The sequence below is a fragment of the Micropterus salmoides genome, unplaced genomic scaffold, assembly GCF_014851395.1.
Source record: "Micropterus salmoides isolate LMB-PRFRI ecotype aquatic unplaced genomic scaffold, ASM1485139v1 Ms_hic_scaffold_17, whole genome shotgun sequence".
Taxonomy (NCBI): domain Eukaryota; kingdom Metazoa; phylum Chordata; class Actinopteri; order Centrarchiformes; family Centrarchidae; genus Micropterus; species Micropterus salmoides.
The window spans coordinates 6615725-6632370 of record NW_024040817.1 but is presented as its reverse complement, the minus strand read 5'-3'; the positions used below and the strand labels follow the sequence as shown (position 1 = coordinate 6632370).

Here is a 16646-nt window from a genome sequence, read left to right as displayed (position 1 = left end):
CCGGTCAGTGCAGTCAAAGCAGGCATGTAACTCCAGCTTTGACTCGTTGGTCCATCTTTTCACAGTCTTTACAAAAGGTTTAGCAGATTTCAGTTTTTGCCTGTGTGTCGGGAGAAGATGAACCAGACAGTGATCAGAGAGTCCCAAGTCCTAAGGTCCTTTAATGTTGTGTAGCAGTGGTCCAGTGTGTTAGTGTCCCTGGTGGGACACTTAATATGCTGTCTGTATTCTGGAAGTTCATGACTGAGGTTTGCTTTGTTAAAGTCCCTAAGAACAATGAGCAGGGAGTCTGGATGTTTTTTCTCCACGTTGGTTTTCTGGTCGGCCAGGTGTAGTAACGTCTCACTAACACAGGCCTGAGGTGGAATGTAAACAGCGACCAGAACAAACGAGGAAAACTCCCGCAGTGAATAAAACTTTCCAACCTTCGTTTATATAGAAACAGAGTCAGCCTCCCCGTGTTTTTCCCGTGATTTTCCCCTAATGTCAGTAACCTGAAAGGTTCCCTCTGTTAGAACGGTGTCTCTGTTAAAAAGACGAAAGTTTCTATTGGGCTTGTGAAGTGCACTTCTGATTAACTCATTTAAACCTGTTAAATGCAGAGCTTCATAGTCTTCAGAAAATAAATTTCACCTGACACATTTTTTACAGTGACAGCGGTGAAGCAATGTCCTGGCAAATTTACTGATTGTGATTCAGATACAGTAAATAAGAATATAAAGATGTTTGTCCTCTGATGTCTGCAGAGATTGAGACACATTTCGGACAGCAATGTGAAGATGGACATCGTCCTGCTGGTTGCAGCAGAGGAGACTGCTGGTTCTGTTGGTCTTCTTCGAACTGGATGAAACTGGTCTTAAAACTGGTTTCACTTCCCTCTCTGAGCTCAGTAACCATGGCAACAGACAGGCATCACTGATGAACCATGGCAACAGGCAGGTTTCAGTACTAAAGATAAAAGTGTGATGTTTTACTGTAGTGTAAATTCTGATCACCAAAACCATCAGATGTTGGTGGTTAACTGTGAACAGGAGAACCAGTTAGAACAGGTCAGCTGATAGAAAAGTTAGTTAGTTATAACTTCTATTGTTAGTTTGTGTTAATCTGCATGAGGATGTTTTAAATAGGCAGCTGTCCCAGCAGTGAGGAGGAAACAGCATGATATGTTGAGGACAGCTACAGTTCACTGACTCTGTGTGTTTGCATATCTGTCCTGCCTCTCTGCTCCCAGCCGTTAAGAGGCCAGTGTTGATCAGTGGCTGTCCAGGCCTTTCAGAGCCACTGACACGCCGGCAGCACAATGATGATGTCACTGATTCTACTGCTGGCCACCCTGGGGCTCCTTGTTCAGGGTGAGACTCTCTTCTGAAAACTTTGCTTCAGGATGCAACCAGCTTCACCACAATGATGTTCTGCTGTGATGGAGAAACACTGAAACAAGCAGCATTTACCTTCTTCCATCTGTTCTCCATCTTAAAGAAATGAGACTCTTCTGTTTGGATGCTGATCATCTTTCTCCAAGCTGGATTTGTCTCAATAACCCTTCTCCTCTTTTTCATCTTTTCCAGGTTCATCAGGACAAATCATCCTGACTCAGTCTCCTGGATCTCAGTCTGTTGTTCCAGGACAGGCTGTCTCTCTCAAATGTAAAACCAGTACAAGTGTTGGTAGCTACCTCCACTGGTACCTTCAGAAACCTGGAGAAGCTCCTAAACTCCTGATTAGGTATGCTACAACCCGTCAGTCTGGAGTTCCAGATCGTTTTAGTGGAAGTGGATCTGGGACTGACTTCACTCTGACCATCAGTGGAGTTCAGGCTGAAGATTCAGGAGTTTACTACTGTCAGCAGGGTGGCAGCATCCCGTTCACACAGTGATACAACGTCGTACAAAAACCTCCCTCAGCTGGAGAGGAACTGATCTGACTCAACAGCTGCACTGAAACTAAAACAGAGGTTTATAAAAAACATTTAGACAATAATAACAACACTTTAAACATTTCAACACTAAATATTCTGTATTTAAGCCAAACATTTATAATCTAATTGAACTATTCTTCTGAAATTCAGAGCATCATAACACTAAAATTGTAAATTTTTATGATTTTATATCTTACAATTTTTCATAGGAACTTCAACATACTTAACGAAATATCATCTCAATAAAATCTAATTTCATTCATCTAGTCAAAATGACCAATCATATCTATAACAACATGTATAAATAACTTAGTTTGTGTTTTTTATTCCAGCAAACACATTTATTTCATAATGGAACCAAAAGGTTCATGGAGTAAATAAATCAGCAACATTTGAATTATTTCCTTTCATCATCTTTAGTTTTATTCAAGTGAAAAGATTCTTTGGAAACACAAACAATTACAAGAATAAAATTATTACCATTAAGACAGTTTTACCAGGGATTTTGTTCCAAAAAGGTTTATTATTACAGAAAAATCTGTAACGACAGCAGGAAAGGTTTTACAGTCATGAATGAATTCAAATTGATTGTGAAAAAATATGGAATTCTACGAACATCACTGGTTTGTACTAATCAAAATATAATGAGGAGTTATGTCTGACTTTAAAATCTCTCAATATACTGTAACTTTAGAAATATATCATGACGTTAAACTGTTGTTCTCTGGATGTAAAACAGTCACTGACACCATCAAGAGAACATTTATTAAGACACTTTGATGATAATAAACATGAAAACAGCTGATTGGATGAAAAGGTCTTTATTATCTGGAAACACTGAAATAATATTGAAACAGTGCAACAAGCTAGTAAATCTTGCTGTTGAAAGATGTCAAATAAAAGAGAGAGACAGTTCCAGAGTGCAGAGTGAGAGCAGGAGCAGAGGAAAACCAGTAGCAGAGTCCCAGTGAGTCAGGTCAGGACTGGGAACACTGGTCTCTCCTCAGTGTCTCTGAGAGCGGAGTCTGGGAGCCCTGGGTGGCCTCACAGGTCACAGAGCCCACCTTCCTCCACTGGTCTGCAGAGAGCCTCAGGGTGCTGCTCCAGCTGTAGTGGCCGTCCTTCTGCAGCACCCCGGGGCTCCTGCTCTCCTCCCAGCTGCTGCTGCTGCTGCTGCTGCCGTCCACCTTCCAGGCCAGACTCCAGTCTGAGGGGAAGCCCTTGTTGGCCAGGCACATGAGCGTGGCCATCCCCTGCTGCAGCTCCTCGCTGGAGGGGGGCAGCACCGTCAGGGTGGGACGGGCATCACCTAGGAGAAGAACCAATCGGCTTAGAGGACGGGGACCACACAGCTGGTTTCTGCTCCACCAGTCACTCACACATTGTTTCACTTCCTTTAAGAAACCTCTCATGCATATCAGCACAGAAAGAGTCCTCATATGAGATGAAAGATATCAAACTGCACTGGAAATAAAACAATCAGGTTTTAAATTTGGAAATACAAAAAACATATTTACTGTCAAAACTCTCAAAAGGGCAAAAGTTACTGAGATCCACTGTTAAAGGACATTATCAGCCAAAATACCTGATGACCACAGGTAACCTGTTCCTCAGACAGATTTAAAAACAGCATCAGAGAACTGTCAGCATTATTTCAAACTGAGGTTAAAAGACAATTTGAGCCATTTTAGAAGATCAGAGATTTGGAAACATTTTTATCTTCATTCACACTATTCAAAATAATTTTAACTCAACTTCTAAACAGTTTAAAATGCAGAATTAAAGGCTGAATCATTTTTAAAGTACGCGTGTTGTTCTTTAATCTTTGCTGCAGTTCAAGCTGTTCACATTTCACAAATTAAATGGAACGTTTAAAGAGAAGTTCAGTAAAGCTGCTTTGAGTTCAGCTTCATGGTTAAACAGGAGAAACGAACAATAAGATTGAGTCTTTAAAGTGATTTAGATCAGTCCAGAGGAAATTTATATCTACTACAAATGTTCAGACACAGAAATTAAAACCTTCGCTGATGATACGATATTTAATATTTGTGCAGAAACTTACTTCCAACATCCAGTCTGGTTCCTCCACCAAAAGTCAACCACAGTGATACAAACTGATTGAGTCGTCGTACAAAAACCTCTCACTGTAGAGAGACACGGCTCTCTGACTTTGAACACAACACACTCAACAAAAACACTTGCTGTTTTTAAAAGAATGAACTATTTCATGTTATATGTATCAAACAGTGACACAGTTGTTGAGAATGAATCCCATTTTTACGTATATATTGTTCCATTGGTGTGAAAGTCAAATTGATCCCTCTAGAATGAAATGAAAGCAGACAGAAGATGTTGTAAAAGAAAATCTTTCTGCAGTCATCAAAGCAAATGTCCATAAAAATGATCACTGACACATTCCTAATCAATCCTCTGGTAAACGTATTGATCCATTGAGAAGCAGCATCATCAGAGTAATCCAAGTCCCTGTTGGAGTCAGTCAGAGCATTTCCATAGAGAGCCACTTTGCATCAGCAGCACCATGCTCCAGTGCTCTGGGAGACTTTATAGTCCTGAGAGTTGAACACTGGATGACTGACAGCTGTCCTTCATGACAACAGAAGCCACAGAAATCCTCCTCATCAAAAACATGCCTTTGGTCTCCGTCCTCATCTGGACTCTCCTCTGCTTCACTCAGGGTGAGGAAAATCATTTTTCTGTGATGTGAAAATCATTTGGAGTGTAGCTGAGTTTCACCTCACCATCTCATGTCCAGTGTTTCTTCTCTCTCCTCAGGGTCTGTTGGACAAAATGTTGTCTTGACTCAGCCAGCAGCCAAATCAGTGCAGCTGGGTCAGACTGTCTCTATTGACTGTAAGGCCAGTCCAACAATAACTCAGTACACTGGTTCACAATATTTCCTGGCCTGGTATCATCAGAAAACTGGAGAAGCTCCAAAACTTCTGATCTACAGAACATCAGACAGATTTTCTGGAATCTCCTCCAGATTCAGTGGAAGTGGAGCAGGGAATGGAGTTGACTTCACTCTGACCATCAGTGGAGTTCAGGCTGAAGATGCAGAAGTTTACTACTGTCAGAGTTATCATTATATCAACAGTCAGTATCTGTTCACACAGTGAAAAAGTGTCGTACAAAAACCTCCCTCAGTCAGACTGAACAGAAACTGAACTGACTGCTGCAGCTGGAAGCTACTGCAGAGACTGATACAGTTCACTGAGGACACACACACACACACACACACAAACACACACACACACACACCCCGTTATGGCACTATGGTCTTGGGGGCAAGTCATTCACATAATGCATTCCCTAGCCCTTTACCCTAATCTTAACTATGACAACTAATCATCAAGTCCTAACCTCAAACAGCCCTTTAAATTGTGGAGTCCAGCACCACCCGTCTGTATATGTGGGTTTTTATCCTCCAAGAATCAAAATACTCTCAGTCAATATTGTTCAAGGTGAAGAAGAACTGTCAAAACATCACCACGATTATAATATTTAATAATAATAATACTAATATACTCTTGAAAATCCTCTGGTACAGGTAAAAGTCCTGTTTTTAAATGTTTACTCCAGCATCATCAGCAAAATCTAGTTAATCCAAAAGTACTAATTTGGGCAGAATGGCTCCTTCCAGAGTGTTGAAATATTGTTACTGCAGCATTTTAGTGTCACAACTGGTGGAAGTGGAGCAAAGTTTAACAAGTTAATATGCTGTGTAAGGTATTTTAATTTGTGCAGTTAATCATACAAAATCTAATGAAAATGAACTGTGACTGTCAGATAAATCTAAAGTTAAAAGAACCATATTTGCCTCCCAAGATAAATCTGAGGGGTCGTGAGATGATTAATGGAAGATGTGAGAAGAAGAATCAAAGTTGTGGAACACAAAGCTTTGATTTTTCTGTTCTCCTCAGGGCTCAAACAGATTTTGAAATTAAACCATGTGTGAAGTTATGAGGCGAAATGTCTTTTGTGGAACTGCTTACAACTCACAGACGTCTGAAACACGGGGCCCAACAACCAGATCACAAACCACAAACAGGCCAAATCATTGTTTATTATGAGCTCATTATATGTTTTTATCTTAAATGTTCAGCGAAGTAGCAATGAAGTATACAACTATAAAATAGCAGAATATTTCTCTCTGAGAGGGAAAGTACAAGTACTTCAAAACTGAACTTAGGTTAAAATAAGTAAAGAAAACAATGTTTAAACTTAATTCAAAACAAGATAACAAAAATAATAAATATATCACCAGATAAAATTGTATCATTAAACATAGAAACGTTAGGTATACAGGGGGGCAATGCAGGCAGCGCTTCATATTCAGTAAGTTAAATTAAAAGGAGGTGGTCCAATAGAAAAAGGCAAATCAGAAACAATTTCAGGAATATTTTAAAGTTAGAGATTTGTATTAGCTCACAACTATAGTGCAAATTCTAGTATTACCAGAGCCGGCCCGTCCTAAACGCTCACTACGCACGTCACGTAGGGCCCCGCATATTAAGCAGGGCCCCGCCTTACTCTCGTGTTAAAGGTGAAAGCGAGTATCAATGTGTTGATGGAAGGATGAAAAGGGAATCGATGTCCTTCTGGGCACAAGAAGAGGAAAACATCAAGGAGAGTGAATTGTGGGAACAGCAGTCCGGTAAACTGGTGTTCTCTCCTCTCAAAGTCTGATGTCAGCAGATCACAGTAAGTTAATGTGTTGGCTGCAGTGCATCTCTCTAGACCGTCTGTCTTGCTGACCCAGCAGGGCAGCGCCCGGCAAATATTCATAACGTTTGATAAACGCCAACATGCAACGGTGTTTATAAACTGCAGCTTGGAAAAGAAAACCGCGCCACGCGTTAACATGCGTTTATATGCACGTAAGAAAACTTGCGCCTTCCCGCTGAGACCTATGAGGACCAGTCCAAACAATACCTGGATGTGCTGGCACTCCTCAGAGGTGCACATCATTTTAAAACAAGACAATAATAAAGGAAATGTGGGGAGCCAGTTTGAATGGGCCTGATGTAACTGATGACATTTATCGTTATCTATAATTTACAGGGTCGATGCTGAAGTTTGTCAGTAGAACAGATGCTGGATTGTCAGCCGGTACTAGCACAGACCCAGTCCAGATGTCTTTACACACAGACCCAGGTGAAATATACAGTCAGCCTCAGGCAGTACAAGCAGCCACAGATGTACAGCCATCCACCAAATGACCCAGCAGATTGGCCGGACGTTATGAGGACTGAGTTTGTGCGCAGAGGTTCATTCAAACCAGCACTGGTTTCCATTCAGGCTTATTACAGAGACAGACTGTTTTAAAGGAGGGAGGGTTGTAGTGAGAGCACTGCAGTGTCATTAGTGACTGTGCAGCAATGGCAAACTGTTTACATTGCTCATGATTCAGGTAGAAGGGCCCCATGGCAGGATTTCGCATAGGGCCCAAGGGAGGTCAGGACCGGCTCTGAGTACTGCTGGTAATAACTGTTGTTAGGAAGTCTGGCTGAAGTCTCTAACTCAACCACTGAGGGGCAGTAAAGTAAAGTCAGTGTCAACAACCTGAAAGGTTCCCTCTGTTAGAACGCTGCCTCAGTTTTATCAGCTTTAAAAAGACAAATGTTTGTGCTTTTGGAGTTCACCTGTTGAAGAGCTTCAGAGTCTACAGGACAAAACATTTTAACCTGACAAACTAAATTTTTTTAGTGGCAGTGGTAAAGCTGGCAAAGACACTGATTGTGGTGCAGATAAATAAATATATATAAATCATATATATTTCTGCAGATATTGAGACACATTTTGACTGATTAAAACAATGTGAAGATGGAAAACGTCCTGCTGGTCGCAGCACAGGAGGCTGCTGGTTCTGTTGGTCTTCCTCTGATTGGATGAAACTGGACTTGAAACTGGTTTCACTTCCCTCTCTGAGCTCAGTTACCATGGCAACAGACAGGCATCACTGATGAACGTCTCGGGTTACGTATGTAACCCTGGTTCCCCGAGAAGGGGAACGAGAGACTGCGTCGGTTACGACACTATGGGAACGCCTCTAGGCGAAGCAGGTCTGAACGTGAATGAAATCACTCCAATCCTATTGGCTTGTTGCTAGAACGGTAAGGTGTGACGGAATAACCGGAGGAGTATAAAGCACACCTGTACACACTCATCATTAGCTTAAACTATGAAGCAGGCGCTTCAGGCGGGGAGAGAGGTGCGGCAGTCTCTCGTTCCCCTTCTCGGGGAACCAGGGTTACATACGAGACGTTCCCCTTCGAGGGAACTCGAACTGCGTCGGTTACGACACTATGGGAACGAGATACCCACTAAACCGTGCCGAAAACCCCGCCTGCCCCTGTGTGCAATAAAGTGGCACGACTAAGAGGAGAGCGCACGAGTGCCCGGTGCCGAAGGAAGGTCAAGACTGTAAAACCGAATGAATGCATGCGGAGTGGCCCAGCCAGCCGCTAAACAACATCCTGCAAGAGTACCCGGAAAGGAGGGCTCGAGAGGCCGCCTTGCCTCTGGTAGAATGAGCCCTCACAGCCACAGGTGAAGGCAAACCGCGCACCTGATAGGCCAGGGAAATAGTCTGAACAATCCAGTTGCTAATCGTATGTTTGGATGCAGGGAGCCCAGCCCTGGGGGACCCAAAACACACTAGCAGCTGGTCAGCCTTCCTCCAACGGGAGGACCTCAGAGTGTAAATACTCAGTGCTCTGACCGGGCAGAGCAGATGAAGCCTCCCGTCCTCCGCTGTCACATGAGGTGGAGGATGAAATGCCTGCAGCACCGTGGACCCTGCCGCACAAGAAGGCACTTTAGGGATGTATCCTGGACGAGGGTGCAGGATAGCCCTAATATTCCCCGGGGCAAACTCCAGGCTTTGCGGGGAACAGAAAGCGCTTGGAGATCCCCCACCCTCCTCAGAGAGGTGATAGCAAGGAGAAAGGCCATCTTGAGGGTCAAGTGCTTAGCCTCAGCTAACTCTAGGGGTTCGAAGGGGGCCTCAGCCAACGCCCCAAGAACCACCGCCACATCCCAAGGGGGAACCTTGGACCGAGTCGCAGGTCTCATCCTCCGGGCACCACGGAGGAAACGTACAACCAAGGGAAGTTTCCCCAAGGACCCCTCCCTCAGAGGGGTGTGGAAAGACGAAATAGCTGCCACGTACACCTTGAGGGTGGAAGGGGAAAGACCAGCAGAGAACCGGTCCTGGAGGAACTCAAGTACCTGAACCACCGGGCAGGTAACAGGGTCCACCGACCGCTCCCTACACCAAGTGGAGAAAACACTCCACTTCAGGCCGTACATCCTCCGTGTGGACGGGGCCCTGGAGCTCAGGAGGGTCTCGACTGCTCCGGCTGTCAGACCCGCCTCTAGGGTGAAGGGTGAAGAACCCGGCCCTGCGCCTGGGACAGCAGGTCTCTCCTCAGAGGGACCCGCCACGGCGGGCCGTCCAGGAGCGACATGATGTCCGAGAACCACATCCGGGTTGGCCAGAACGGGGCTACAAGCAGTAGGCCGACATTGTCCTGGCGGACCCGCTCCAGAACCCCCGGGAGCAGAGCAACTGGGGGAAAAGCGTACAGACGTAGCCTCGGCCACGAATGTACCATGGCGTCCAGACCCAACGGGGCTGGAGGAACGAGAGAAAACCATAGCGGGCAGTGCGTAGTCTCTTGAGACGCAAACAGATCCACGTCTATGGGGCCGAACTCTTCGCACAAGAGCTCCACCACTTCGGGGTGAAGTCTCCATTCCCCAGGCCTCAGCCCCTGCCTCAACAGCAGGTCTGCTCCCTGATTCTGTGTCCCCGGGAGATACATCGCCCTGAGCGACAGTAACCTCTGCTGGGACCACAGGAGGATCTGATGCGCCAGTCTGTCCAGAGGGCGCGAGCGCAGACCGCCCTGGTGATTCAGATAGGCCACCACCGTTGTGTTGTCGGAACGAACCAGGACGTGGTGGCCTTGGAGATCGGGCAGGAAACTCCTTAGAGCCTGGAACACCGCCAACATCTCGAGACAGTTGATATGCCACTCGGATAGATGCACCTGCCAGGATCCCCTTGCAAAGCGGCCGTCCATGACCGCGCCCCAGCCCGTGAGGGAGGCGTCTGTCGGAATAACCAGCCGGCGACAAGACCCTCCCAGCACGGGCCCCTCGGACAGGAACCAAGTTTCCTTCCAAACTGATAGGGAACGAAGACACTTGCGCGTAACCCAAATCAGATGGAGAGGATTTCCCCTCGGGGAAAAACCCTTGTTCCTTAGCCACCACTGCAGGGGTCTCATGTGCAGTAGTCCAGATGGTATTACGCTGGACGCAGCTGCCAGGAGACCCAACACTCGTTGAAAGTGTTTCATAGTGATGGCGTGGCCTAACTTCACCCCTCTCAAGGCAGCCAATATGGTGTCGACACGTGCCGGAGACAATTGAGCCCGCATCGTTGTCGAATCCCATACAACCCCTAGGAACGTAGTCCGTTGGGTGGGCGCCAGCACGCTCTTCTTTGCGTTGAGCCTCAGCCCTAAACGCCGCAGACGAGCCAGAACGACATCTTGATGCCGAACCGCCAACTCTCGAGACTGGGCTAGGATGAGCCAGTCGTCGATGAAGTTGAAATCCGGATGCCCCGGAGCCTCAGCGGGGCCAGTGCTGCATCCATACACTTGGTGAATGTGCAAGGGGAAAGTGCCAGGCCGAATGGAAGAACCCGATACTGGTAAGCCACACCCCCGAAGGCAAACCTCAGGAACTTCCTGTGAGAAGGACGGATGGAGACCTGGAAATAGGCGTCCTTTAGATCTATCGTGACGAACTAATCCTCAGATTGGATGTGCGTCACGATTGCGGGGATGATGAGCATCTTGAACCTGAATCTCCTCAGAGACCGGTTAGAACCCGCAGATCCAAAATAGGGCACGCAGCCCTCCGTCCTTCTTGGAGACTATGAAGTACCGGCTGTAGAACCGGCGTCTCTGTCTGGGGGGAGACACGTTCCACGGCCCCTTTCCTCAGCAGAGTACGAACTTCCTGTCCCAACACCAGACCTTGCTCCGGGCGGACCACAGTCCAAACAACCCCTTCTCTTCTGTTGAATTTGGAGGGCGGGTTTTGAACTGTAGTCGATACCCATCTATGGCAGTGCGCAGGACCCACGGAGAAATGTTCGTCAGGCTCCGCCAAGCCTCTGCAAAGTCTGCCAACGGAACCAGCCCCTCGGGGCTGGTGGTCGGTGTCTCGTGTGATCTTCTGGTGGACCCCTGAAGCCCCAGAATGGCAGGGGAGAGTCGCCGAAGATCCACGGTGAGTGAGTCGGGATGCCGTCCGCCTGCAGACCCTCGGGGCAGGCAGTACGGCGCGGACTCAATGGTGGCAGGTGCGTCCTGAACGTGTAAACGGCGGGATAACATCACCTGTTGCCACGGCGGAGGGGACCTTGGTCGGCCTCCGGGGGGTGTGGGAGGGGAGAAAGACTCCCCTACCCCGGTCTTCCCTGAGCTCCGTCGGGACTGGATGACGGTTCTCAGATCGCGTCTCTCAGACGGCTGAGGGTGAGAGCGCCGTCTCGCTGCCCCAGCTCCTCGGGGGGACCCCCGAGAAGCGACACTCTGCTTCCTCTCCTCTCCGTAGGAGCTCGTAGAGGGAAGGGACCTACGCCTGGCAGCCTCAGCTGCCTTGGGTCCAGACCAGCGAGGGAGGTACTGGTGGAACGCTTCGCACTGCGTCTAACGCTTCGTGGTTCTGCGAAGCTCCGCCAGATCTTCCTCGGAGGGACCCCCCCTCTGAACCATCTCCTGTAGCAGGTTGGCTTGGTAGACTTGAAGCACCGTGGTGTGCAAGCTCGCACTTGCCTGGCCCGCTGCCATGTACGCCTTCCCCACAAGCGTGGATGTGGTGCGACATGGTTTGGATGGTAACGCCGGCTTCTCCAGGGAGGACGCAAGTCGAGGGGAGAGATAGCTCGCAAGCTCATCCTCCACCCGAGGCATCCTCCCATAACCACGGTCCCTAACCCCCATCACATTACTGTAGTTCAGTGATCGGGGTGTGGAAAGCCATGTAGAGAAGGGTCTGCCCCATGATTTACTCAGTTCATCATGTAAATCAGGAAAGAATGGCAGAGACCGGCGTGGAGGTGGCGTGTGGTGCTTAGGAAACCTTTCATCAAGCTACCACTAGCCTGTGGTGTCTGCTCCTCCTGTGGCTAGTTGATGTTGAGCTTAGCCACAGCTCTAGTCACCACCTCCAGCAGCACGTCATAGTCGGGCGTCGCTAGATGACACCGCCCCGACACCCGGAAGTCATCGTCCACTGCGCTGAGCACGTCCACCTCCTCGGAGTCGGTTGCTGCAGCGTCTCCGGATCCAAACCGCGAGCGGGAGAAGCCGGGAACGGGCTCCCGAACGAGGAAAGGAAGCGTCGGAGCCAGCGGATGAAGGTCAGGAAAAAGCCTCAGCCGTCCCGAAATCCTCCGACAGATCACGCTGTGAACCCCATGAGTGAAGCCGCCGGGCTGCCTCAGCGGCCGCAGGGCCCACACCACGGGGAGAACACATCCGGCCATCCTCGGAAAAGAGAGCCATGCTGTACCTCAGTACCCGCACGGAAAGGGCTTCGCAACGGGCGCAGGCAGCCCCCTCGAGAGCTGCCCGTGCGTGCTCCATCCCCAAACATGAGACACACATCTCATGAGAATCTCCATCCGTGATGTACCGAGGGCAAGAAAAAACACACCTTCTGTACATCTGGTTGCCGGACATGCTGGTAGACTTCTTCTTCAGGTAAGACACACTGCTTGTAGGACTGGAGCTTTCTTCAAACAACATACAGAGCGCCTGCTGAATAAAAAAAAGCTAATGATGAGTGTGTACAGGTGTGCTTTATACTCCTCCGGTTATTCCGTCACACCTTACCGTTCTAGCAACAAGCCAATAGGATTGGAGTGATTTCATTCACGTTCAGACCTGCTTCGCCTAGAGGTGTTCCCATAGTGTCGTAACCGACGCAGTTCGAGTTCCCTCGAAGGGGAACCATGGCAACAGGCAGGTTTCAGTACTAAAGATAAAAGTGTGATGTTTTACTGTAGTGTAAATTCTGATCACCAAAACCACCAGATGTTGGTGGTTAACAGTGAACAGGAGAACCAGTTAGAACAGGTCAGCTGATAGAAAAGTTAGTTAGTTATAACTTCTGTTGTTAGTTTGTGTTAATCTGCATGAGGATGTTTTAAACAGCATCTGTCCCAGCAGTGAGGAGGAAACAGCATGATACCCAAATGAACACCAAAATCTGTGACCTCTCAGATTCTGTGACTACACCCAAACGACGATGTTTTCCTAACCATAACCAAGTACTGTTAGTACCTAAACCCAACCAAGCTGCAACAGCTTCACATCGTCATCAAAGCCTCTGGCGCTTAACTTCCAATTTGGGTCACAGAATCTGAGAGGTCACAGATTTTGGTGTCACACCAGCAACAGATTGAACAGGACTCCTTTTGAGCGAAGCAACAGCCACAGCAGGGTGTCGAACAAAGAACAGGACCGTGGAGTATAGGGTGTGGGCTACTTAACAAGTAGCCCACACCCTATGTGGGCTACTTATCACTCTACTTGCCAGTGCTTCCTTGTTGTAGGGACGAGTGGCGGAGACCGAGAAAGCTGACGAAGCGAGCCGTGGGAGAGCAACGCGACCCGTGGAAGCGCTGAGGGGGGGACTGAGGAACCGACTGAGTGACTGTGGCCCAGCTCCCGAGAGCTGGCGAATGTGGCGTTGTCAGGATTCTTTTTAAATACACTTTATTTGAACCCTTGAACTGAACCTTTTATCGGCCACGGCTAACACAACGTTACTGCAAACTACCAAAAACAACAGTGTGGTTTTATAAAACATTATTTTACAGGAAGGGATGGGGTGGATGGTTTATGCATCCTGCCTTCTGTTAGGGTCAGGCCACATCACCTCATTCACATCACATGCAATTTCATCCCTGGGTATGCAATGGGGAACATTTCGTCTTGCGTGCTGTATCCAAACCTGGACTGACCCCACCTCAGTGTCTCTGGATACCACTTTTATTGCTTGCAGAAGAGGCATGCGGGCATGTAGTTCGTATGCCTTCCAACGCCGAGCTGAAAATAATTCCTCAATTGGATTGAGAAATGGGCATAAAGGGGGCAAAAACTACGAAGCTATCGTGGTTTGTGAACCGCCGACTGCATGATGATGCCACTGATTCATCAATCTCACGTCAAAATAACCTTTCATCTCTCTAAATTATTTTCATACCATTTCAAATAGCCCTGCCTGACTTTCTTTCTTGTGAAGAACATAACTTCACTGACAAGTTAAATCGCCATTTTGTTCCCCACTTTTCAACTTGATTAATTCCATCTTGCATTTTCTTAGCTACATATTCCACATTTCTCCCTCTTTTTCCACAATGCTCCATCATCTGCAAACAATGATCTCCCAATATCAGTTTGAATGTTTACCAATACATCATTTATCATAATGGAAAATAAAGTTGGGCTTATTAGACTCCCCTGAGGTGTCCCGTTCTCTACAGCATATTGGTTAGATAATTCTGCTCCTATCTTCATCTGAATAGTTCTTTCATTTAAAAAGTCCATAATCCAATTAAACATTTCCCTCCAACACCCATTAGGTACAGTTTAATTAGCAACCCTTCCTTCCATAACATATCATATGCCTTTTCCACATCGAAAAATAATGAAACCACCGCGTCTTTATTTACTAGAGCTTTCCTTCTTTCATCTTCTAACCCCAGCACTGGATCACTCATTCACCATATGCTCCATTAACTTACAGATATGAGAAGTCAAGGCAATTGGTCTATAGCTTCCAGGTCTACTGGCATCTTTTCCAGGTTTCCTTGGAATAATTATAGCCTCCTTCCAACTCCCTGGCATTATTCCCTCTACCCACACTCTGTTGTACAGCAGCAATAATTTCTCCAGACTTCCTACACTTAGATGCTTTATCATACTATAACATATTTCATCTTTCCCTGGCGCCGTCTGTCCTCCTTTATATAGTGCCCTCTCCTATTCTAAAGGGGACTTTCTCTCCATCTCTTCTACCTTTTCCTACAAATGATTTGAGCTATGTACCATCCCCAACCTGAGTTGTGTTTCCTATAGAATCACAATACTTCCTCCATTGTGTCTTTTTGCCTGTCTTATTGTCCTCCTTTCTACTGCCTGTGCTTGCTTGTACTGAATCAGATGTTGAAAATTATGAGTTCTTTTAACTAGTTTAAATGCCTTATCTCTATTTCTCACTGCTTCCTTGCACTCATCATCCCGCCATGGTACTACTTTCTGCCTTGCTCTGCCTTTAGGAATTGATTCTGTCCAGTGTTTACAGAATATGTTCATCCCATCGTGAATCTGACTTGGATAGCTATCACTTACATCAAGATCCATTTCCCCCCTGTGCTCTCTATGAACAGTGGAGTTGCCATATTTATCTTGCACCAAACTGGTGTGATGGAAATGTGATATTTTACTGTGTTTACTGTTTCACCCTGCATGCTTCATCAGAATAGACCAGTGTTTCACTGTGTGGTATTTGATTATTTTATTAGGTTACAGTTAGGTGAAGGTTCCCATGGGAAAGATGCTCGTTAGAGAGTTTTCTTATCTGACTGTCCTTGATAGGCCTTCATCTCAGGACAGCTGGTCCCTACTCCCTTCCTCCTTTGGATAGCTGCGTAATACCCTTACAGTATAAAGTCACCTGTTTCTTCACTGGCTCTTTGTCTTACACTCTGCAGACTGGTTGCACTCTGTTTGTCTGTCTGACCCTTCACAAAGAATAAAACATTTAAAAGACGTCTGGATTGGGCTCTTTATTTCAGAAGACTCACTAAAGGACATATTTCCATTTCACTGGATAATGATCACTCACTATAGTTCCTTCATGGTACACCGACCAATCACATGCTGATGCCATGGAGTTTTATACCAAAGTGAGATCAAGCACAGATTCTTTTCCTGTATATATAAACATCTGATGATCACTGGGGTGGTGATGGCGCAATGGTAAAGTCTTTTCATCTAGCAACTCTTCTGTCACCTGAACATTTGTGTCTGTTCTACCCCATAATGTGTTATGTCCATTAAAATCTCCACACCAAACAACATTACTACTGTTCTGCCCTTCTATCTCTTCCAGCTTCATTAACTCTGTAAGTTAACTGTAAGTTTTTTGCACGGATTATAATAATTCACAATCGCTACTTCTTTCTCTTCAGCCCACACTTTCACTACCACGTACTCTTGTTCTCTTCCTATCCCTAAAATCCTGAAAGGAATGCCCTGCTTTATAAAAGTGACACATCCCCCACCTGACCCCTCCATCCTGTCTCGCCTCACTGTTACATAACCATGTAGAACAACATCCAAGTTCAGTTACTAACTATAAACTGTTTGAAATCTTGCCCATTAGCTATCAAGCTTCTCGCGTTCCACTTAAGAATTAAAATGATTAGTATCAGGACTATCAGCCCACACATGCTGTCCCTTGACTTGGCTGTATTTGTTTGCTGTACACGCAGGTAGCAGGGATCGTCTGAGCTACAGAGAGCTGGAGGGGAGTAAAAAGTGTTTTGCATTGAAAAAGTAGCTGCCTGCTCTCATCGGCTGGATGTGGATGTCGAGTCGGCCGACTCCTCCAG

The 16646-nt window shown here is 46.6% G+C and overlaps 2 gene segments (V, D, J or C); both read left to right on the top strand.

Annotated features, from left to right (window-relative positions):
* The first annotated feature begins 1297 nt into the window (after nt 1-1297).
* On the top strand, nt 1298-1904 carry LOC119908054. The segment is given in 2 exon segments: nt 1298-1352; nt 1569-1904. Coding segments are annotated over 2 exon segments (360 nt in total).
* Nucleotides 1905-4564: 2660 nt separating this feature from the next.
* Nucleotides 4565-5043, top strand: LOC119908047 (the record flags this gene model as incomplete). The annotated part of the segment is given in 2 exon segments: nt 4565-4614; nt 4712-5043. Coding segments are annotated over 2 exon segments (381 nt in total), but the record flags the coding sequence as incomplete, so codon positions are not given.
* Between the last annotated feature and the right edge of the window lie 11603 nt (nt 5044-16646).